Source organism: Giraffa tippelskirchi, chromosome 5 (genome assembly GCF_054371585.1).
Source record: "Giraffa tippelskirchi isolate mGirTip1 chromosome 5, T2T-mGirTip1v1.2.pri, whole genome shotgun sequence".
NCBI classification, from domain to species: Eukaryota; Metazoa; Chordata; class Mammalia; order Artiodactyla; family Giraffidae; genus Giraffa; species Giraffa tippelskirchi.
In genome coordinates this window covers 136684399-136709381 of record NC_137279.1, presented here as the reverse complement: position 1 = coordinate 136709381, position 24983 = coordinate 136684399, and the positions used below count along the sequence as shown (strand labels likewise).

Genomic DNA, 24983 nt, shown 5'->3' with positions numbered 1-24983 from the left:
AAAATTTACAAACTGTAGAAAAGAACAAAGTAAAAAAATCACATGCAATCCCACCAAAAGATAACCTTGTTCTATGTATATCTGTTTTATGCATAGGTACACAAATTTCCAGTCATAACATTTTGCCTTATTATAGAGATTTGTTCTACAGTACAAATGGCTTTTTTGTATTCAGTCTTAAGGATGTACCACAATTTAAACAATCACTAGCCATCTAGACTTTTTAATTTTTTGCTGTTTTATAAAAAACTGCTGTGATAAACATCTTTGTAGCTAAATCTTTGTGGATATCATTATTTTCATATTTTATAGAACAAATGTAGAGAACTGTTATAACCATTTTAAGACTTTTGTATTAAATTCTGTCCCAGATACACATGTACTGTATTCTTTCGGAATTAAATTAGTTTCAAATTTGCTGCATCCCAATACAAAATAAAAAGCTTGAAGTTCATAAAAAAAAAGTGCTAAATGCAAAGAAAGATTATTACAAGCAGCAAAGGAAAAGCAACAAGTAACATACAAGGGAAAACCCATATGATTAACAGTGGATCTTTCAGCAGAAACTCTGCAGGCCAGAAGGGAATGGCAAGATATATTTAAAGTACTGAAAGAGAAAAATCTACCACCAAGGTTACTATACCTGGCAAAGATCTCATTCAAAATTGATGGAGGAATCAAAAGCTTTACAGACAAGCAAAAGTTAAGAAAACTCAGCACCACCAAACCAGCCTTGCAACATATACTAAAGGGACTTACATAGCCAGTAAACACAAGAGAAAGGAAAGAACTACAAAAGCAAACCCAAAACAGTCAAGAAAATGCCGATAGTAACATATATATCAATAATTATCTTAAATGTAAACAGATTAAATGCACCAACCAAAGATACAGACTGACTGAATGGATACAAAAACAAGACCCATATATATATGCTGCCTACTGGAGACCCACTTCAGAACTAGAAACACATACAAACTGAAAGTAAAGGATGGAAAAGATTTTACATGAGGATAGAAACCAAAAGAAAGCTGGAGTGACAATCCTTATTTCAGACAAAATAGACTTTAAAATAAAGAATATTATAAGAGACAAAGAAGGATACTACATAATGATCAAGGGGTCAATCCAAGAAGAAGACATAACAATTGTAAATATTTATGCATCCAGCATAGGAGCACCTCAATACATAAGGCAAACACTAACAGGCATAAGAGGGGAAATCAACAGTAACATAATAATAGTAGTGGACTTTAACACCCCACTTACACCATTGGACAGATCATCAAAACAATCAATAAGGAAACAGAAACCTTAAATGCAACATTAGACCATATAGCCCTAATGGATATCTTCAGGGCTTTCCATCCAAATGCAGAAGAATACACTTTCTTCTGAAGTACACATGGAACATTCTCCAGGATAGACCACATCTTGGGCCACAAATCAAGCCTCAATAAATTTAAGAAAATTGAAATTGTATCAAGTATCTTCTCTGACCACAATGCTGTGAGACTAGATATCAACTTTAGTTGATAACTAACTCTACATCTAAAGCAGCTGGAAAAAGAAGAACAAAAAAATCCCAAAGTCAGCAGAAGGAAAGAAATCATAAAGATTAGAGCAGAAATAAATGAAAAAAAAAAGAATACCTAAGATTAACAGATAGCAAAGACTAATAAAACTAAAAGCTGTTTCTTTGAGAAGATAAACAAAATTGACAAACCACTAGCCAAACTCATCAGGAAAAAAAAAAAAAGGAGGAAGATCAAATCAACAAAATTAGAAATGAAAAAGGAGAGGTTACAACAGAAAACACAGAAATACAACAGACCATAAGAGAATATGAGACAACCTAGAGGACCATCTAGAAGAAACGGACACATTCTTAGAATAGGTCAGCCTCCCAAGACTGAACTGGGAAGGAAATAGAAATTATGAACAACCCAGTTACAAACACTGAAATTGACACAGTGATCAAAAATCTCCCAAAAAACAAAAGCCCAGGGTCAGATGGCTTCCCAGGGGAATTCTATCAAACATTTAGAGAAGAGCTAATGCCTATTTTTCTGAAACTCTTCCAAGAAATTGCAGAGGAAGGAACACTTCCAAACTCATTCTATGAGGCCACCATCACCCTGATACCAAACCAGACAAAAACAACACAAAAAAAGAAAGCTACAGGCCAATATCACTGATGAACATAGATGCAAAAATCCTCAACAAAATTCTAGCAAGCAGAATTCAGCAACACATTAAAAAGCTCATACACCATGATCAAGTCGGGTTTATTCCAGGGATGCAAGGATTCTTCAATACATGTAAATCGATCAACGTGATATACCATATTAGCAAATTGAAAGATAAAAACCATATGATCATCTCAATAGATGCAGGAAAGGCGTTCGACAAAATTCAGCATCCATTTATGATAAAAAACGCTTCAAAAAATGGGCATAGAAGGAACCTACCTCAACATAGTAACGCCATATACGAAAAGCCCACAGCAAACATTATTCTCAATGGTTAAAAACTGAAAGCATTCCCTCTGAGATCAGGAACAAGACAAGGGTGTCCACTCTCACCACTATTATTCAACATAATTTTGGAAGTCCTAGCTATGGCAATTAGAGAAGAAAAAGAAATAAAAGGAGTCCATATCAGAAAAGAAGAAGTAAAACTCTTATTGTTTGCAGATGACATGATACTATAAATAGAAACCCAACAGAAACTATCAGAAAATTACTAGAGCTAATCAGTGAATTCAGCAAAGTTGCAGGATACAAGGTCAATACACAGAAATCACTTGAATTCCTATATACTAACAATGAAAAATCAGAAATTAAGGAATCAATCCCATTCACCATTGCAACAAAAAGAATAAAATACCTAGGAATAAACCTACCTAAGGAGACAAAAGACCTGTATACAGAAAAATTATAAAACACTGATGAAAGAAATCAAAGATGACATAAACAGATGGAGAGATATCCAGGTTCCTGTGTAGGAAGAATCAACATTGTGAAAATGACTCCACTACCAAATGCAGTCTACAGATTTCAACATAATCCTTATCAAATTACCAATGGCATTTTTCACAGAACTAGAATAAAAAATTTCACAATTCACATGGAAACACAAAAGACCCCGAATAGCCAAAGCAGTCTTGAGAAAGAAGAATGGAGCTGGAGGAATCAACTTTCCTAACTTCAGACTATACTACAAAGCTATAGTCATCAAGACTGTATGGTACTGGCACAAAAACAGAAATACAGACCAATGGAACAAGATAGAGAACCCAGAGAAAAACCCATGCACCTATGGGTACCTTATTTTTGACAAAGGAGACAAGAATATGCATGAGGCAAAGACAGCATCTTCAGTAAGTGGTGCCAGGAAAACTGGACAGCTATGTGCAAAAGAATGAAATTAGAACACTACCTAACACCACACACAAAGATAAACTCAAAATGGATTAAAGACCTACATGTAAGATCAGAAACTATAAAACTCTTTGAGGAAAACATAGGTAGAACACTCGATGACATAAATCAAAGCAAGATCTTCTATGACCCACCTCCTAGGGTAACAGAAATAAAAACAAAAATAAACAAGTGGGACCTAATTAAACTTAAAAAGCTTTTGCAAAGCAAAGGAAACTACAAACAAGGTGAAAAGACAACCCTCATTGTGGGAGAAAATAATAGCAAAGGAAACAACTGACAAAGAATTAATTTCCAAAATATACAAGCAGCTCATACAACTCAATACCAGAAAAGCAAACAACCCAATCAAACAGTGGGAAAGGGACCTGAAGAGACATTTCTTCAAAGAAGACCTACAGATGGCTAACAAGCACATGAAAAGATGCTCAACATCACTCATTATTAGAGAAATGCAAATCAAAACTACAATGAGATACCACCTCACGCCATTCAGAATGGCCATCATCAAAAAGTCTACAAACAATAAATGCTGGAGAGGATGCAAAGAAGAGGGAACACTCTTGCATTTCTGGTGGGAATGTAAACTGAAACAACCACTATGGAAGACAGTATGGAGATTCCTTAAAAAGCTAGGAATAAAACCACCATATGACCCAGCAATCCCACTCCTAAGCTTATACCTGCTGCTGCTAAGTCACTTCAGTCGTGTCCGACTCTGTGCGACCCCATAGACAGCAGCCCACCAGGCTCCCCTGTCCCTGGGATTGAGGAAACCAAAACTGAAAAAGATACATGTACTCCAGTGTTCATTGCAGCACTATTTACAACAGCTAGAACATGGAAGCAACCTAGATGTCCATTGACAGATGAATGGATAAAAAAGCTGTAGTACATATATACAATGAAGTACTACTCAGCCATAAAAAGGAGCACATTTGAGTCAGTTCTGATGAGGTGGATGAACCTAGAGCCTATTACACAGAGTGAAATAAGTCAGAAAGAGAAAGATAAATATCGTATACTGACATATATATGGAATCTAGAAAGATGGTACTAATGAACTTATTTTCAGGGCAACAGTGGAAAAACAGACATAGAGAACAGACCATGGACATGAGGGTAGGGGAGGAGGGCGAAGGGGAGATATATGGAGAGAGTAACATGGAAATTTGCAATACCATATGTTAAATAGATAGCCCATGGGAATTTGCTGTATGACTTAGGGAACTCAAACAGGGACTCTGTGACAGGCTGAAGGTTAGGATGAGGAGGGAGATGGAAGGGAGGTTCAGGAGGGAGGGGACATGAGTGTACCTATGGCTCATTCTTGTTGATGTATGACAGAAAACCACAAAATTCTGTAAAACAATAATCCTTCAATTAAAAAAAATTTTTTTTAAATGCTAAATGACTAAATAATTTTTTTCAGTATTCAGAGAAGACATGTTTAAATTCTGTAGTATAATTTTCTGGCACACCGTGTGGTTTATTTTCTTCTTTATGTTAATGTTTATCAAAAATTTTCCTCCTTTTCAAAATTGGTCAATTATTAGTAGCAAATGGTCTGAAAGACATGTTTTAGTTGTTGAATAGAGCATTATCTTTGGTAATCAACATATAAGATAATCTGCTTGGGTTGGAGATTTGGTTGTATTATACAGTATATTTTCTAGTTCTGATTGTGCAAAATAGCACTCGACTCCCACATTTCCAGGGTGGAATATTGTCATACACATTATCACATATAACATTTATTTACTATCTGTCAGGCATCGTTCTAAGCACATTGCATATATTAGTTTATGTAATGCTTTAAAAAAAACCGATAAAATAGATTCTATTATTATTAACATCTTACAGATGAAGAGACTGAAACACATTGAGGTAAAGTAATTTTCTCAAGGTAACATAACTAACAAGGTAAAATCTGAACCCAGACAGTCTGAATCCAGGGCCCATACTCTTAATCACTGTTCTGTAAAATCTTTCTGTAAGTTTATAAGAAAAACGGTGTTTGGGTCCTATAGCAAAGATTTCTGTCTGAGTTTTTCTTTTAGTTGCAGAGACATAATGCATATTATGAAGACCAGAATACTAACAGGCTGGTCAGAGAACTTTGAAAATAAAATGTCATCCAGAAAGAGCTAATTATTTGAAAATAGAAGAATAATGCATTTTCTCAGGGAGTGGATATTACCTGCAAGTCCTAAAAAATGACTGCTTTTAGCACTGGGATCTGGTTATGGTTGGATAACAAGTGTAGCCTACTTGGGATACAAATTAGGTCTCATCTTTGAAATATTCAAATTAATCACTGTACTCATCCACTCAAATTAGCAGAACTTCTAAATGGCTCTTTTTAGGATCTTCTTCCAGCCCCCTTCAAGTATGGCTAAACTTCTGAGAGTTTACTCATTCCAGAGAGACTAATCTTTCCAAAGGTTGGATGAAGAAAGAGATGGGTATTTTGATTACTGTATAAGCTAGTGATCTCATTTTTGGCTGCTATTGATTTTGCCACTGCTGCATATTTTCATGGCTTAAACTGGTCCCAAGAATTTGACATATTCTTGCTCTTGATGTGATGCCCTGATACTTACAGAGAAAATTCTCAATGGGATGATGTCTCTTTGTGGAGACACTGATTCTTTTTTATTGTTATTTTACTACAATCATTAAAAAATCCTTATACTCATTTCTTTAAAAATTTTTTAATTAATGTTTTTTGGAGTATAGTTAATGAGATACTGATTTTTCTGTTTTTTTCAATGTATGTATTTTTCATTGAAGAATAATTGCTTTACAATATTATGTTGGTTTCTGCCATATATCAACATGAATCAGCCATAGGTATACATATGTCCCCTTCCTCTTGAACCTCCTTCCCACTTCCCATTCCATCCCACCCCTCTAGGTTGTCATAGAGCCCCAGTATGATTTTCCTGAGTCATACAGCAAATTCCCACTGGTTATCTATTTTACATATGGTAGTGTGTATGTTTCCATGCTACTTTCTCCATTCATCCCACTCTCTTCTTCCCTACCCCACCCCCCAGGTCCATAAGTCTGTTCTCTATGTTTGTATCTCCATAGCTGCTCTGCAAATAGGTTCATCAGTAGCATCTTTCTGGATTCCATATATATGCGTTAATATACAATATTTGTTTTTCCCTTTCTGACTTACTTCACTCTGTATAAGACTTCCCTGGTGGCTCAGACGTTAAAGCGTCTGCCTCCAATGCGGGAGACCTGGGTTCGATCCCTGGGTCGGGAAGATCCCCTGGAGAAGGAAATGGCAAACCACTCCAGTATTCTTGCCTGGAGAATCCCATGGACGGAGGAGCCTGGTAGGCTACAGTCCACGGGGTCGCAAAGAGTCGGACATGACTGAGCGACTTCCCTTTCCTTTCCTTTCACTCTGTATAATAGGCTCTAGATTCATCCACCTCATTAGCACTGACTCAAATGTATTCCTTTCTATGACTGAGTAATATTGCATTGTATGTATATACCACGGCTTCTTTATCCATTCATCTGTTTATGGACATCTAGGTTGCTTCCATGACCTAGATATTGTAAATAGTGCTGCAATAAACATTGGAGTACATGTGTCTTTTTTCAATTATGGTTTTCTCAGGGTATATGCCCAGTAGTGGGATTATTGGGTCATGTGGTAGTTTTATTCCTATTTTTTTAAAAGAATCTCCATACTGTCTTCCATAGTGGCTATATCAATTTAAATTCCCAAGAACAGTGCAAGAGGGTTCCTTTTCTTTGCATCCTCTCCAGCATTTATTGTTTGTAGATTTTTTGATGATGGCCATTCTGAATGGTGTGAAGTGGTATCTTATTGTAGTTTTGATTTGCATTTCTCTAATAATGAGCAAAGTTGAGGATCTTTTCATGTGTTTATTAGCCATCTGTTTGATACACTGATTCTTAATGGGAGGATCATCCCCCTGTTGCAGTGTTATACTCATTCAAGGCTTGTACCCAGATTTAGTTTCCTTAATTTATACTTACATGCTTAGTCATCCTGGCTTTGTGACAGGTTGAATGTGTGAGAAGGTGCTTTTGATTCATCCCTACACATACTAAGTTGGCCTTCCTTTCTTGAACATCTTTCCAGGGATAGCAAACTGGTTGTCTGACCCAGATGTAGCTCACAGATTTGTTTGTTTAGTCCTCATGGCATTTTAAAATAATTGAATGTGACACCATTATTTTATATAAATATAAAATGCTGATTTTAAAATAAGGTATTTTAGATTAATGCCTGGACTTTCATATTCTTGAATCGTTTGAAAAACTGATTTCAGTGCCTCTTGTCCCCATATGAGAACAAATGGGCAGTGCTGAAAAGTGTTCTCTTGAGTCAGGATGTATACTGTCTTATTTGCTCTAGCCTTCACTATTTGACTACTTGTGTTGTTTTACTTCCTGTCCTCCATAGGCACTTGAATGTGACCTACAGATTCCATAATGTGAGCCTAAATCACCAGATACTCCTTTCTTCTTTGATAAAGCTTTTTTAGTGTGCCTTCTTACTCATGGGCCACAGATACTATCACTAAAATTGATGGAAGAATTTCTGGTAATTCTGAACCTTAGAAAGAATGGGGTCTGGGTTTTAAACCCTCCTTTTCAAATTCCTGTTCTATTTCTAATGCAGATCTATTTACCTTACTTCCCTTTCCTTAGCTCTCTTTACAGTAGGGTATTGAGAGGAACAGCCTTTACCAAGCTCCAAAGGGTTTTGTTAGGTCATTCTCCCAAGGTAATGGATGCCAACCAGCCTTAAATTTAAATAAATAATTCTCCACTGAAGAGATTTTTCCCACAGCAAAGTAGATCTGCTTCAGACTGTCTCTACTTAGGTACAGAATCACTTGACAACTTTTTTAAAAAAATAGAAATATAATTTACATGCCAGAAGACTCACTCATTGTAAGAGTTTATTAGTAAACTTATACAGTTGTGCAGCCATCATTACAATTCAGCTTTAGAACATTTTCATTACTGCCAACAGTTCTTTTGTATTCTTTTGCAACCAATCGCACTTTCAGCTTAGCCTCAGAAAAACACTGATCATGGACTTCCCTCATAACTCAGTTGGTAAAGAATCCACCTGCAATGCAGGAGACCCCAGTTCAATTCCTGGGTCAGGGAGATCTGCTGGAGAAGGGATAGACGACCCCCTCCAGTATCCTTGGGCTTCCCTTGTGGCTCAGCTGGTAAGGAATCTGCCTGCAATGCAAGAGACGTGGGTTTGATCCCTGGGTTGGAAGATCCCCTGGAGAAGGGAAAGGCTATCCACTCCAGTATTCTGGCCTGGAGAATTCCATGGACTGTATAGTTAGTCCATGGGGTCCCAAAGAGTCAGACACAACTGAGCAACTTTCACTTTCATGGATTTCCTTTTCTGACTGTTTTATAAAAATGGAATTAGACAGTATATATAATCTATTGTTTCTGGCTTCTTGAACTTACAATAATGGTTTTGAGGTTCATCTGTGTTATGGAATATATCAATAGTTGGTTCCTTTTTATTTATGACACTATGTTGTGTGGATATAACATTTCTGTTTATCTGTTCAGCAACTGATGAACATTAGGACTGTTTTCAGTTTGGGGTTTATTTGGATAATGTCGCTGTATCTATCTGCATGCAAGACTGGGTGGACAAATGCTTTCATTCCTCTTGTGTTGATATCTAGGAGAAGCATTATGGGTTATATGGTAAGTTTATGTTTATCTTTTTAAGAAAATTCTGAATTATTTTTCTAAGGAGCTTAATATTTTATACTCCCATCAACAATGTTAGGAGGGTTACAGTTTCTTCACATTATTATTAATAACACTTGATATCATCGGTCATTTTTATTTTAGCCATTCTGTTGTGTGTGAATCAGCAGTTAATTATGGTTTCAGTTTGTATTTCTCTAACGATTCATGATAATGAGCATTTTTTCATGTTCTTATAAACCATTCGTGTATCTACTTTGGAAAAATATATTTTCAAATCTGTTGCCCAATTGAGGGTGTTTTTTCCTATTATCAAGTCTTTAAAGTTCTTTATAAATTCCGAACACAAGTTCTTTGCCAGATAGATAACTTGCAATTATTTTCTCCTCATTGGTGGCATGTGTTAACTTCTTTTTAAAAAAAAAATTATTTATTTATCTATTTGGCTGCTGGGTTCTTAGTTGTGGCATGCAGGATCTTCTTTTATGGTGCATGGACTCTCTAGTTGTGGTGCACAGGCTTAGTTGCTCTGAGGCATGTGGGACGCAATTCCCTGACCAGGGATCGAATCCACATCCCCTGCATTGCAAGGCAGATTCTTAACCACTGGGCCGTCAGGAAAATCCCCTTGTCTTATCTTCTTAAAAGATATCCTTGAAGAGCAAAAGTTTGTAGTTTTAATGAAGTCCAGTTTATAATTTTTTCTCTTGATGATACTGTTGGTACCAAATATTAAGAAATCTTTATCTAACCCAAGGTAACAGAGATATTTTTTCTATGCTTTCATTTGGGAATTCATTTTTTGAGTTGTTTTGTATATGGTATGAGGTATGGAGTGGAGTTCGGGGTTTTGTTTTTATTTTTCTTTTTTTTACTCATATAGATATCCAATTTTTACTGCACCATTTCTTGAAAAGACTTTTTTCTCCATTAGTCATCTTTGTACCTTTTATCAAAAGTCAATTGACCATAAATGGAGGGATTCACTTTTGAATTTTCAATGTTTTCCAAGTGATCAATATATATCTGTGCTATGCTGATATCACTGTCTTGGTTACTGTAACTTTAAAGAGTGTTTTGAAATCAAGAAGTATAGGTCCTCAAGCTTTGTTTTTCCAAAATTTTTTGGCTGTTCTGGGTCCTTTATATTTGCATATAAATTTCAATGTCAGCCTGTCAGCTTCTAAAGACCTGCTGGGATTTTCATAGATACTTCATTCAATCTGTGGATTAATTTATGGAGAATCCTCTCTTAAAAATAATGAGTCTTAACAACTCATGAAAATGAAATAACTTTATTTATTTAGAAGTTCTTTAATTTCTGTGAAATGATTTCTTTTTTATTTTTTTTTTTAGTGAACAAGTCATGTTAAAGTGGATTCCTGAATGGTTTTTTTCTGTTAATATCATTGTAAATGGAGCTGTTCTTTTAATTTCATTTTTGGATTATTTGTTCCTAGTATATTAAAATGTTATTGATTTTTATATATTATATCCTGTGATATTGATTACCTTATTTATTAGTTCTTTATAGATTCTAAAGAATTTTATACATATAGAATCATGTCATCCACAAAAAAGACAGTTTTCTTTCTTTCTTATCTATTTCTATACCTTTATTATCTTTTTTCTTTAATGTTTTTTTAAAATATCTTTTTCCTACCTTGTTGTACTGGCTAGAACCTTTAGTACAAAGTTGCATAGAAGTGGTGAGTTCAGACATCTTTGCTTTATTCCCATTCTTAGGAAAAACCTATCTTTCACATTTATCTTTCTTTATATATAATCTAAGCCATACGGTTCCCCTCCCCACCTCACCCCACACTCACCCTTTATCAGCTTGAGGAAATTCCCTTCTAGTCACAGTTTGTTGAGAGGTTTTATCACAGGTATTGGATTTTGTGGAATGATTCTGCTATATACATTGAGATGTTATGTAGTTTTGTCTTTTATTCTATTATTATTTTATTCTGTTCCATTAATTAATTTTCAGTATTGAAACAACCTTGTCTTCCTGGGATAAATCCTATATGGTCCTAGTGTATAGTCCTGTTTATATACTGCTGAATTAAGTTTGCTAAGTTTATGATAAAGATTTTTGTACTGTAATGGATATTGATTTGTAATTTTCTTTTGACTTTTGTCTAGTTTTGGCATCAGGTCTCATAGAATAAGTTGGAAAGTATTAGATTCTCCTTTATATTCTAAAAAAGTTTGTGTCAGGTTGGTATTTTAGCTCTGAATGTTTCATTGAATTCCCCAGTAAAGCCATCTAGACCCAAGCTTTTCTTTGTGGGAAAAATTTTAATTACTGACAGTATTTTTGTTTGTTTCTGGGTATTTTTATATTTTCTATTTCTTCTTGAGTTAGTTTTGGTAATATGTTTCTTTCTGTGAATTTGTTCAGTTTGTCTAAATTATATAGTTTGCATGAAGTTGTTTATAGTATCCTCTTATAATCCTTTTAATTTCTCTGGCATCAGTGGTGATGTCATCTTTTCATTCCTGACTTTGGTAATTAAGTATTTTGTCTTGTTTTGTTTTGTGTTTATTTTGGTCAGTCTAGGTAAAAGTTTATCAGTAAGACTTTTGGTCTCTTCATTTTCTCTATTGTTTTTATGTTCCATTTCGTTGAATTCTGCTGTAATCTTTTTGGCTTTGGTTTAATTTGTTCATTCTAAGTTTCTTAAAGTGGAAGCTTAAATTAAGTTGACTTGAGGCCTTTTTTTAATACAGGGGTTTAAAGTTGTGAATTTTCTTTTAAGCCATGCTTTATATCCTAAGCATGTTGATTTCTTGTAGGTTTTTTCCATTCAGTTCAAAATATTTTCTAATTCCAAACATATATATATGTATTTCTAATTTCCTTTCAGATTTCTTTGTTGTTTAAATCCAGTGTTGGTATTTCTAAAATTACTCTCTGTCATTGATTCCTAATTTAATTCTTCTATAATAAAAGGTCATATTTTCCTTTCCAATTATTTTGACATTTGTTATATTGCTTAGCATATGATTAAATGGAAAATTTTCATGTCTACCTGAAAAGAATGTATTCTGCTGATGTTAGATGCTGTGTTTTATAAATGTCATTTTAATTATATTATTCATTTTCTATATTCCATTGATTTTCTTTTTTCCATGAATTATTGAGAGGAATATTGAAATTTTCAACTGTAATTGTTGAATTACTCAGTTCTCCTTTCAATTTTTTCACTTTTGTTTTAGCATTTTGGAGACTCTTGTTCAGTGCATATGCATTTTTAATTGTTAAATCTCTGAGAATTGTTGACCCTTTATTATGAAATTTCCTTTTTTTTTTTTTTTTTACTTTAGTAGTATATCTTGACTTGAAGTCTGTTTTGTCTGACTGATACAGGTATTCATTCTATCTGTCTTATGCTTTCTCTTTATATGGTATATCTTTTTCTCTTCTACCTTCATCCTGTTTTTATGTTAAAATCTAAAGTGTGACTATTGTAGGCAGAATATACATGTTTTTTATACAATCTGATAATTTCTGCCTTTGATCTGTTTATTCCATTCACATTTAATGTAGTTATTGATATGGTTGGATTTACATCTTCCATTGTGCTGTTTGTTTTATATACATCTTAGGGCTTTTTGTATTATTGTTCCTCTCTTCTTTCTTTTGTGTTAAACAGATACTTGTAGGAGGCCATTTAAATTCCTCTTTGATTTTTAAACTATATTTTAAAACGACATTTTCTTAATAGTTGATTTAGGGGTTAAATTATGCATTTTGTCTTATCAGAATCTACTTAATTGGCTTAATTCTAGTAAAATGTAGCTACTTTGATGCAATATCGCTCCACTTCTTCTCCAATATTGTATTAATGACTAATTCTAGTAAAATATTGACTTAATTCTAGTAAAATATAGCTGTGTGCTGTGCTTAGTTGCTCAGTCGTGTCCAACTCTTATGACCCCATAGACTGTAGCCTGCCAGGCTCCTCTGTCCATGGGATTCTCCAGGCAAGAATACTGGAGTAGGTTACCATTTCCTTCTCCAAGTAAAATATAGCTACTTTGATGCAATATAGCTCCATTTTGTGGAGCTATAGTATTGACTTATTCTAGTAAAATATAGTTACTTTGATCCAGTATAGCTCCATTTCTTATCCAACTTTATGTTATTATTTTCACATGTTGCATTTATATTTTTATGAACCTAGAAATGCAGTGTTACAGTGATTGCTTCATACAATTGTAAGATCTTTAAAGAAATTAAGACAAGAAAAATAAATGTGTTTATATAGTTTTTTACTTATATATTTACCATTTCTAGTGCTCTTTATTTCTTCCTGTCAATTTGAGTCTTGTCTAGTGTCGTCTCCTTTTATCTGGGACAACTTCCTTAAGTATTTCTGCTAATAACACATATCCTCAGTTGTCGTTTATCTGGAAATATCTTTATTTCACCTTTGTTTTTGTAGGATAGTGTTACTGAATAGAGAATTGTAAAAAGAGTTTTTTCTTTTAGCACCTTGAATATGTTACTCCACTGCCTTCTGGCCTCTCTTATTTTTGTGAAGAAGTCATCATTAATCATATTGCCTTTCCCTTGTATATGATTAGTCATTTTATCTTGCTGCTTTTAAGATGTTTTCTTTGTCTTTGTCTTTTAACAACTTGAATATGAGGTGTCTCTGTATGAATTTCTTTGTGCTTACCATACTTGGCATTGGTTGAACTTCTTGAGTTAAAGGTTAATGTTTTTCATCAGATTGGGACATTGTCAACCATTATTTCTGCAAATATTTTTTCTTTGCCCTTTGTCTCTCTTCTTCTAAGCTTCTTATTACATGTATGCTGATAACCTTTATATCCTAAAGTATTCTGAGGCTCTGTTCATTTTTTTTTCGTATTTTTTGTTCTCTGTATTCTTCAGACTGGATGATTTCTATTGCTTTATCTTCAAGTTCTGACTGAGTCTGAGTCTTTTGACCTCAATCTGCTATTGGGCTTAAGGAGTGAGCTTTAAAGTTTGGATTATTGTACTTTCCAAGTCTATAATTTTTATATTTTAAATAATCTCTCTTTCTATATTGAAATTCTCTTTGTTGTGTCATTGCCATCATATTTTCCTTTAATTCTTTAAATATAATTTCCCTTTATTCTTTTGACATATTTATAATAGCTGTTTTCAAATCTTGTCTGCTAAATCCTATATCTGGGCCCATTCAGAGACATTTTCTATCTTTTTCCTTCATTATGGATTACATAATGTTTTTGTCAAAATTTTGACTTTTTAAAATAATATTTCATAGCAGCTCTGCACTCTGATTATTTTTTCTTACTTGAGGATTGTTTTTATTTATATTGTTTTGTTTTAATATCTTTCTTGGTTTTAATCTATGGACTGTTTCCATCATGTTGTCTGGCTGCTGATTTCTGTACTAGGGATTACACTGTGTCTGCATAGCTTAGTTATTATTCAGTGATTAATCAGAGGTTATGCACAAACACCGTGAGCCAGTCTATGCTGATGGGGCTGTTTGTGTGTTGAAGAGCATATTCAATGTTCAGGCAGTTTTCAAGTCTTATGCAGTGAGTTTTAAAGCTTGGGTTATTGTACTTTCAAGTCTGTATCAGCTTAAACTTCCCTTTGGGCCCTCTTGGATCTCTCCTATGGAATAGTTTCCTTGCCAACCAGGGATATACGAAGAGCTTATCTGGGCCTTCTTTGCCTCTCTTGTTTACGTTTTTTATATTCAGTTTTTTGCTAGACCATCTGTCTATTCGTCACCCCTACTAAGGCCACAATTTCAGATGAGCAAAGCTGGATACTTTCCCTGTTCTTTCCCTACAGTTCTTTTTTTTTTTAATAGACAGTATCACTTATATGGATTTTTTTGGCTTCTTCTCCAAATCATGTCAACCCTCTCTGGCAATAAAGCTCCTGGCTGTCATGGAGCCACACCCTGCACTGACTGAGCTGTGGGGGAACAGGAGCAGCATTAAACAAGAACACCACAGACTCCCACTGTCCTCATGCAGAATTTAGCAGTTTTTCATGAAGAAATGCTTCTCAGATTGTTGTTTGTGATTATTAGATGTCCAGGACCATGAAGCTATTGCTTTTGATAATTTTGTCCAACTTCACCATTATTTCTTAGAAGATTTGCTGACTTACCTATTCTGTCATCACTGGAAGTCCTGTCTCCCTGGCAACTTTTAAAATGGCATGTTCGTTTAAAAAGGAACCATTCTATAGATCCTTTGTACCATTTTGGTACAAATTTTCAGTCTCTGGAAATCAGAACAGTTTTTAACCAAACCATCCACCTTGCTGTATAATCTGTTATCTTAATCTTGTTTAATGTAAGAGATTTTATACTTCAATAATAATTTTCAGTAACTTTTTTGTGTACTCCCCTCTTTTGAAAACCACATAAGTGGCATCTGACTCTGATGCTGAATTTAATGGGAGTTTATAAATAAGTTGCTTTACAATTTTACTTGAATAGTAAAGATATATATATATATTATATTTTGTCTTTTCCATAATACAGAATGTTTAAATGGTTAACATTTGTGCTGCAGTATAGCTTTCTGGCTCATGAAAAATGAAAGCTATCAGCGATCTGGGCAATAAGATTCATCGCCAATAGTCACTAGCAACAGCACACAGCATTTTAATATCAGTGAGGTCCACAGCTAGCAGTAAGAGCTGGTGTAATTGAAAGACGTTTAGGTGCAATCATTCTGCTGTTTGTTCCTTGCCAGGTTCAACATGGGATTGTGTGAGTATTTGAAGAAAACAGCAATTTAAAAAAATCTTTGAAATGTAAAAAGGGTGGGTGAGTGCTTAAATTTAAGAAACGTTGTAATTTTTAAATCATGTGGCTCTAAAATAAAAGGGATTTTATTTGTCTTGGTTGATTAAAGCTTTAGAAAATCTACTCCTTGGTTACAAGTGAACCGATAATTCTGGTCTAATGTTGCCGTGGTAACAACTCATGCTGATATAATTGAGAACATCTTATACATCCTGGTTCGAACATTTTCTCCCTGCCATTTTGAGTTGTTCTAGTGGTATATGAAGGAGGCTAGAATAGCTTGAAAGAAATCAAATCTAGTTATACATGTCTTTGGCATTAATCTGATGTTTACTAGTGATATCTCACACTGAACAGTTAAGCTTTGCTTCTAGAGGCTTTTCATTTTAAAACAAAAGAAAGCTCTTTTCATTTTCTCTGTGCTGCATGCTCTAGTGTATGTGTTTACACCATCGGTTCTTCTACCTCTAGAGATTAGCATAACTCCCTTTGCTGTTGGATTGTTGTTTTGAGCAATATGTTTTGGAAAGGTTGATTTTCATCATGAGTGGTAAGTATGCTCTCTGAGACTCTGTAACTTTGTATTTTTAAAAAATGCTTAAGAGGGAAAAAAATGTTTTTTAGAGGGATAATTGTAAAGCCAGAGCTACAATGAGTTACATTTTCTCTTGGTCTTTTGCATTTAGGGCTTATAGTAATTTGCCTTTTAAATCCATTAAGAACTGTGAACAATTAATACCCCTATTAATAGGCAATACCAGGAATCAGTTTCTAGTCTATCATATGGTTTGATTTATTATATTCATTAATATGTTGTTATTAATTGTGTTATAAATTAGTGAGTAAAAGATCCACTATGGTAAAAGCAATCTTTTTTTTAGTATCTAATCCTGAAAATAATTAAACTTTCCATTTGTTGGCTTTGTCATTCTAATATTAATTTTTATCAATTTCTTTTTGGTTATATAAAAAAATTACTCAATCTTGAATAAGATGTTGCCAAAATTTTATTGATTTATTGGTTGCTTTTAACTGTAATTCATTGAGAAATGGGTATTTAATGATGAAATAAATATATGCCTTTTGGTTTTGGAGGCTTGGTTAAAATTTTTAGGATAATTTTTGGGAAAATAATTTGTTAGAATAAGTACTTTGGGGATAATTTCTTTTTTGTTTTGTAACATGATTTATTTTTTTCTAAACATTTCTAAAAAATGTTTTTTGAGAAAATATACTACAGTATATACTGCAGTGTATCAGAGGGTAAAAGCTGTTCACTTTAAGCCAAACCTGCAGCTAAAAATAGATACCCTGTTGTTAGAGTGAGTAATATTTGCTTAGAGCATAATTCATTAGCATCTTTTTGCTTAGCTAAAAAAAGAGGATGTTTATTAAGTTAACCTTTGAATCAGATGCATGTTTAGGAAAGGTATTATATGGTTATTCATAACCGTCTATAATTTACACTTAAAAGATTTGGAATTGGAATTCAGAACCTGAGAGAGATGCATTTTTGCTGTATAGTGGTAGAATTCAAAATAAATGAACCTTTTCTTCCATAATTGGAGACCACCTTATTGTTGCAAATAAACATTTTTGCTGCTGTGTAAGATACACCTCTTCAATGCTATTAGGTATTTATTTATAACGTGATATTAGACATTAAAAGAACATTTTTACATACAGCATATTAAGAATTAATTGTTATTATTATCCTGTTATTTTTCTGTTAGATGTAGATGTTTCTGTTCTAGTGTGTTAAATTTGGGCTAATATTACAAAAGCAACATGTTAACATTTCTTAGGACTTCTTAGATATCAATCAAACCTGAATATACCTGGTTATCATACTTAAAATAATGGATTTCTTTGAATCCAGGCAGTGTGTTTTTCTCTTTGACAGTGTTTTAGAAGTTTTACAATTGGATGTGTTGGTTTTAGCTGAAGAAAATTGTTACTGCTTCTCTATTGCTTGACTTTTCTTTCAAGAAAGCTATGGATTTTTCAGATAGGTTTATATATTTGATCATATTGGTCTGCCTTTATAGCCTTTTCTACCTCAAGAATTATAGTAGTGACAGCTAAACATTCTGACTTGTTCAGAATTGTCCAGTTTCAATTAATTTTGTTCATATCATAAGTGGTTAAATGCCTTAGCCATTTCAAAATATGGAAAATTTCAAGTAAAGCATGGTTTTATTTGTAAAAATAAGCAAGTGCCAGACCCTATTACCTCAGTCTTTAGCTATATATATATGTGATATTTATGTGTATGTGGTACTTTTCTAGTTAAAAAGAGATTTCTTTTCTCCTTCCTTGCCTATTAAATATCAGCTTTGGGGGGAGGAATAGTTTTCTCTGGGAATCTATCTTTGGCCCTCTTTTAATGCTGCGTTCTCTCTGAAAGCTCTCATCCATGCCAGCATCTTCAGTAGTTACCTGAATGTTCAGTGCAAAAGTGCATTTTCTCTTTCCATCCCATGGATCTCCTCCTTTTTCATTCATTCTGATTTGTTTTAATGATCCCACTCCCCATGTAGGAACTTAAACAGAAACCTTGTAGTCACTCTGAACATGTTTCTTACTCCCCAGACCTGCACTCAGCCATTAATTTCTATTGGTTCTACATTAGAAATGTCTCAAAAATCACTCAATTTTCTCTATTATCACTGACACTGAGAATGCCTTCAGATCAGGAATTCTATATATTTTCAGTCTTATTGCAGTAACAACTTCACTGGTCTCAAATTCCAATTTTGTATCTCTCCAGACCATTTTCCATGCTGCCATTTTAAAATTGCAGATATGCCCATTTCTTAATCCAGCATTTTCAGTTACTCCTTATTGTCTCTCCAATAAAGGCTAAACTCCTTAGTGGGGCATCCAAGATCAGTGGCCTGCCTTTCTAACTTTATCTGCATCATTCTCATAAAATTCGGATCTAGTTATATTATACTATGTATTATTCTTTGCTACCTTTCCATATTTATATCTTTTATCATAAAAATTCTGAAAACCAGCTATGCTGGTACCTCCATTATTGATTCTCTAGAGTTAGATGATTTCTCTGTACTCTCAAAGCAAACTTATAAACTATAACAATTACTTGTATTATACTGAATTTATGTACTTGCTTATCAATTTCCAATATCCATCCTTTGAACTTCTTAAGTCAGGGACAGTTCAGTGTTCATCCATGTGTTTCCAGCTGTTACCTTGGTACCCCAAACATAGCAATGAATTTTTAAATTCATGTGCAATAAATGAATGATTAAAACATCCATTTTTTACATATTTGAACACTTTTATTACATTATCGGTGAAGAATATCAGTCACGTGTTTTGATTTTTTTGGTTCATGTGCTTATTGGAACATAACTAGCATCATGATAGCAAAATCTCAAATAAAAACTGTTTGCCCTGCTGTAGTTGAGGGCAAATCTCTGAAAAAAATTTTTTTGCTATGCTTTGATTTACAGGAAAGTTACAGCTTTGAGCAAAAGCATTTGATTAATTCCCCTTTTTAGATTTATACTTTCTAGATTGAAACTTGAAGAACACAGTACTGGGGAAACAGTATATCAGTGGAGTTAAAGAAGGGTACTTGCCTGGAAATATACAGTATTAGATTGAAGATCAGACACCAAAGTGTAACAGTTTTATTTTGAGTGGCTTGCCTTCATGGAAAAGAAATAAAAATAGTTTCACTCTTATTAACTTGGATGGATAAGGCTTTTAAAAAGAAAGACTGTGGGAGAGAGGAGTGAAAGATCCAACACTGCTGATTTCTTTCATTCTAAAACAGTTAATAGTGGGACAACTATAAATTTGTTAGTCTACTCAAGTTGAGAAAAGTGACTTTTCTTCTTCCAGGTGTAACAGGGCTCTTACTTGATGTAGTGAGCATCACTACCAGTAAAGAACCATATAGTCCTGGCTCCATTCCCATTTTTGAAAGTTACTGGATTATTTAAATGATAATATAAGTATGTATATGTATCAACTAAAAGATCTGAAAAGTTGATTTTAACATACCCAAATAGGAGATGGGAGGATCCAACTTTTTAGGGGGGAGCATTTGTAAAGTTTTGAAAGGCTTCTCATTGTTCCTGAATGAATAAACAAGAAATGCAACAATGTGCAGCCTATAAAAGAGATAATGCTCAAGGATAAGTTCATAGCCTTCGAGAGGAAAAGAATGACCTTATGTTTAGAAAATGTTTGTGGGGAGGGTTTAAAATAAGTACTTATAATAACATCTATGTGGAGTTCTTAAAAATTTCAAGTGAACATGGACTCTATAAAATAAAATATAAAGATAAAAAGATGAAACAAGGGACTAGGATGAGAGGAGAGCTGGGTGAGAGGCAGGAATAGAAAAGGAACAATAATGATATGGTAAGAGAAGATTATAAGAAAATGAACGTGGCATTTGTAGAATATAAAACTGCATTAGAAGCAGTAAAGAGTAAAATAATCACTGTACAAAGGTGAATTAATGACATAAAGAACTAACTTGATAAAACCAGAATGTAGGCAAAATGGATAGGATAAAAATTTCAACATGAAAAATATGATAGATAAAGTAGGAAACTCTACAAATTGAGTGGATAGCATTCCCTCAGAACAGATAATGATGAATAGAACAGAAACAATAATAAAAATTAGGATTTAGGGAAACTTAGTTGAAGAAAAACCAAAATGTATAACTTGGAGCTCATTGTCTGTTGACAAAGTTTAACAGAAACACCAGTACCTAAATATATCCTGATGGAAGTTTTGAATTACATGGATAAAAATAGTGAATTCCACAAACATCCAGGTCTCTTTGCATCTTACAATGTAACACATAGTTTGTCTTATAAAGAAAAAATTTCATAAATTGGAGACTGAACAATTTGAAAATTCTTCTAGACCAAAAATTGACTAAGATACAAGAGCACATAGAAGTAAGTAACTAAATAAAATGTAACAAGCATCTCTTTCAATGAATACCTGAATTGACAAGTATATAATAGAAATTCCCAGTGTGCAAAAAGTCAAATGGTGAGTGTAAAATCAGAGCTGTAAGGGAGAGCATACTTTGACTACCCTGAGGAAATTTTTGTACCTTTGTGACCAAAGGGCTTTTGTTTTAAATAGCCTCACAGAGACAGAAGATGAGTTCTTTGATCCATTCAACTTGTGATATCTTAGATTCCTATATAAAGCCAGGATCCACAAAGGATCATAACCTCAGTGAAAGCACAGACTAAAAAATAAAATGTCTCCTCTGACACAGGGTGAGAATACAGAAGCTTGCATTTTCTGGCTTGGGTTCCTGGGGAACAAGGAGGGCCGTGTGTGCATGTGTATTGGATTCTTCTCCTGAGAGTTTGTAATCAACTTCTTCTCCTTTGGTAGATTTTATGTTTTAATCTGTATTAATTGTGTGGTTTAATAATTTTAAACAAAATACCCTATAGTAACAGTGTCAGGCTGGTAACATCTATCAGATGCCAGGAAGAAGCTAATACAAAACATATCCTCAAATCAAACCCTGTGATTTTCTCACAGATAAAGGCCAACTAAATTTTGAACTCACAATCCAAAATCAAAGTAGACACACAACACACACACACACATACACACACACAATCTACAGTAAAAGATAGCAGGTACTACAGCAGTAGATCCTACCAAGAATGTCAGAGAATAGAATTTTCACATTCAGACTACTATTTAAAATTAATAATCACATAAAAAAGAAATATGAGGAAAAAATTATATATGACTCCCACAGAGCTTCAAAATAAATAAAACGGACCCATTTAGAAGGAAAAATTATAACTGTGTAATATTTATAGATATATATAAAGAATTATCACCCAGTAATTGGGGAATACACAGAAATATTTAGAACACTTACAAAATTTGACTACATATATTTGAAATACTCTAAAGAATTGAGAAAAAGGCTTTGGTCTCCAGGCTTCCCTGGTGGTTCAGATGGTAAAGAATATGCCTGCAATGCAGGAGACCTGGGTGCAATCCCTGGGTCAGGAAGATCTCCTGGAGAAGGGAATAGCAACCCACTGCAGAATTCTTGCCTGGAAAATTCCATAGGCAGAGGAGCCTGGTGAACTACAGTTCATAGGGTCTCAGTGGGTTGGACAATCCTAAGTGACTAACACTTTCACTTTTTCTTTCACTGTGGTCTTTGACTGCAAAGCAGTTAAGTTTAATCAATAATAAAAGACTAATTAAATAAGTAAACACAAATATTGTATTTGGGGATTTAAAAAATTCCAGTAAAACACAGGTCAAGAAATAACTCATAAACTTAAAATTCAGTTATGTATCAGAACTTGTAGAGTGCAGCTAAAGTGGATTTAGAGACAAATTTTTAAATGTGTATATTAGGAAAAGGGAAAGATATGTATGATATAAGTGTGCAAGTAAACAAGTTAGGGAAAACACGGCATGGTTAATCAAAAGAAGAAAAAAAACCAATAGAGACATGAGCAAAAATCAGTGGAATAGAAAATAAAGATTCACCAGAGCCAAAGGTTAGTTCATGGAGAAGACTTTTTAAAAAATTGATTACAACTGTACCTATTTAAAATTTAATCATAGTTAAAATAAAACAAAATTAAGACTGCACAGTTTTATAGTCAAGTTCAAAAAGAACAAAAATTTTGATCTTGTACAAAACTTCAAAGAATTGAAGAGGGTATATTCTTAATTTCTTTAATTTGTGTATTCTAGTATAACTTTACAAGTAAAGTATGGGAAAGAAATCAATTAGAAACATGTTCTCTGAAGTTAGTAACAGGAATAGGATGCTCATTGTCTGTACAGTATTGCACTGTGACTCGTAACCTGCACAGTAAGACAAGAAAATGTTGGAGGAAACCAAACTATCATTATTCATAGATACGTGATTATCTACATAGAAAATTCAAGAAACTCTACCAGTATTATTTTAGAATTGATAAGAGAGTCTGCCATATAATAAGACTAGTATATAAACATCAATTGTGTGTTATACATCAGCAACAAACAAATGGTAATTAAAAAAAAAATCTCCTTTTTACAATAGCAACCAGAGCTCTAGAGACCCTAGGAATAAATCTAATAAAAGAATAATAAGACCTTTAAGAGAAAAATTATAAAATTCTACTGAGATGTTTATCTATAATCTTTAATAAGCAGGTATAATTTCATACCCGCTAGATTATCAAAAATTAGAAAGAAAAAACAGTAATGCATTTTGTTGAAGGTATGGATCGTCAAGAATATGGTGGTAATATAAACTGGCACAATCGTTTATTGAGCCATTTATTGTTATCTAGTTTAGTTGAAAATGTGCATACCGTATCATCTAGGGATCCACTCCTAGCTATATATTGTCCAGCGACAAGACAAAATATTTGAATTCAGAACCAAATGTAAAATCTTTAGCATATGATTGTAGTAGGTGTATATCTTCTGAGAAAAAGCCTCAGTGAACAGTTAAGCAAGCAAAGTGCATTTCAAAGAGTATTTCAAAAATTTTCTGGGTCATTTGATGACTATAAATTTAGCCATATTTATTATTACAAAATCTGTTGTTGGGAACATCTTCAGTCAAACATGGCTTGGATGGTTAGAAAATCCACAGCATTCCTAGATAGAAAGTTGGGAGAGAAGGCATGTCTGTGTGATTAGTAGTGAATTAGTACACTGTGTACATTACTAGTGTATCTATCTGTCCATGATTGACAAATAGATACTAGTCAAGTAAGTTAGTGTGTGTTTCTATAATTGGATCATTTATATATGTCTCACCAAAAGTTTTAAATTTTTTTAGCCGTTTAGTGAAAGAGTGAGTCAATTATAATGTTCACTTGTAACCAAGGCTTGGTAAAGAATTAACTAATAAAAATCATAAGGAGAGGACAGAACAGTAAAAGTACTATTGCAACACAAAGTATAGCCTTTATTGCCTGTTAAATTTCCAACCACTCATCCATGTGTGACTTTGTGCAAGACTAATTAATATCTTAGAAAACAAAAGTAGGCATGCTCTCATCCACTGAACTGCACAAATACAGTTGTAGTAGAGTTGTTTTTTATATCCAGTCTCATTTTAAGGTTACAGTGAATTTGCTTTGAATAAACATGTTTGAATATGGTGAAGCAAAGTGTCTCTTCAGCAAAGTGAACACAGTTGCTTTTCAGATTAAAAGGATAGAAATATATTTCATTAATACATTTCCAGAGTAGGGTTTTAACTGGTTTTAAAAAATATGTATCCAAAGAACTAATTGTAATCATTGTATAAAACATTTTTGAATATGTGTTTTTCATTCTGTTCCTATTTGTGAATATCTAATGAACATACATGGATTGATAACTTCTTGTGTATATGTTATTTTATGTGTTATTTAATCTGTTCAATTTATTCTTTTTGATCAAGCACGCAAATCATCAGAAGCATCTGGTAGGAATCAATTTTTACAGAATAATTCTGTTGGTTTATTGCTCTAAGTTAGATTTTTATGAGGTATTTTGTGACTAGAATATTTTATATATTAGCTTACTGAAAATTTTTGTACAGCATGTATGTGGGGGGGGTATACTTAAAAATAACAGATGCAGAGCTCTAAAGATGTGGGTGTTTGAAGTAGTGATGGCAAAAGACAGACTATTACAGTTTACTTGATTTTTACTTCCTAGAGGTTTTGAAAGGGATTGTACTGTTATTTGTTGATAGAACTTGGTATTTTCATAGGTAATTTACCTTCATCCCCATCTTATTTTGTGCTTTCTGGCATACACTGAATAACTCAAATAGAATAATGCTTTTATTTAGGTAAAGAATGAAAATGAAAATAATTTAATTACAAAGAGATTAGAGAGGGAGGTCCATGAATTATAATTTGCTCAGTAAAAAAAATTTTAACTTATTACAAGAAAAGATACTAGTAAGAAACAATTGCTTATAGTACCAAATACTTAGTCTTTCCCT

The 24983-nt window shown here is 33.5% G+C and overlaps 1 protein-coding gene across 10 annotated transcripts in view; it reads left to right on the top strand.

The window, feature by feature from the left end:
• The window catches only part of PRKACB (protein kinase cAMP-activated catalytic subunit beta), a 150490-nt gene that overhangs the window by 67391 nt on the left and 58116 nt on the right, over positions 1-24983 (top strand). The window contains exon 1 of one of the 10 annotated variants that reach the window (XM_081490132.1): positions 15856-15955. The exons of 8 other annotated variants lie outside the window; for them this stretch is intronic. In XM_081490132.1, the coding sequence (XP_081346258.1) occupies positions 15946-15955 (10 nt within the window). In that variant the 5' untranslated portion in view covers positions 15856-15945. Of the gene's footprint in view, positions 1-15855; positions 15956-16176; positions 16542-24983 lie in introns of those variants that run through there. One more of the 10 variants, XM_081490133.1, reaches the window with a different exon arrangement.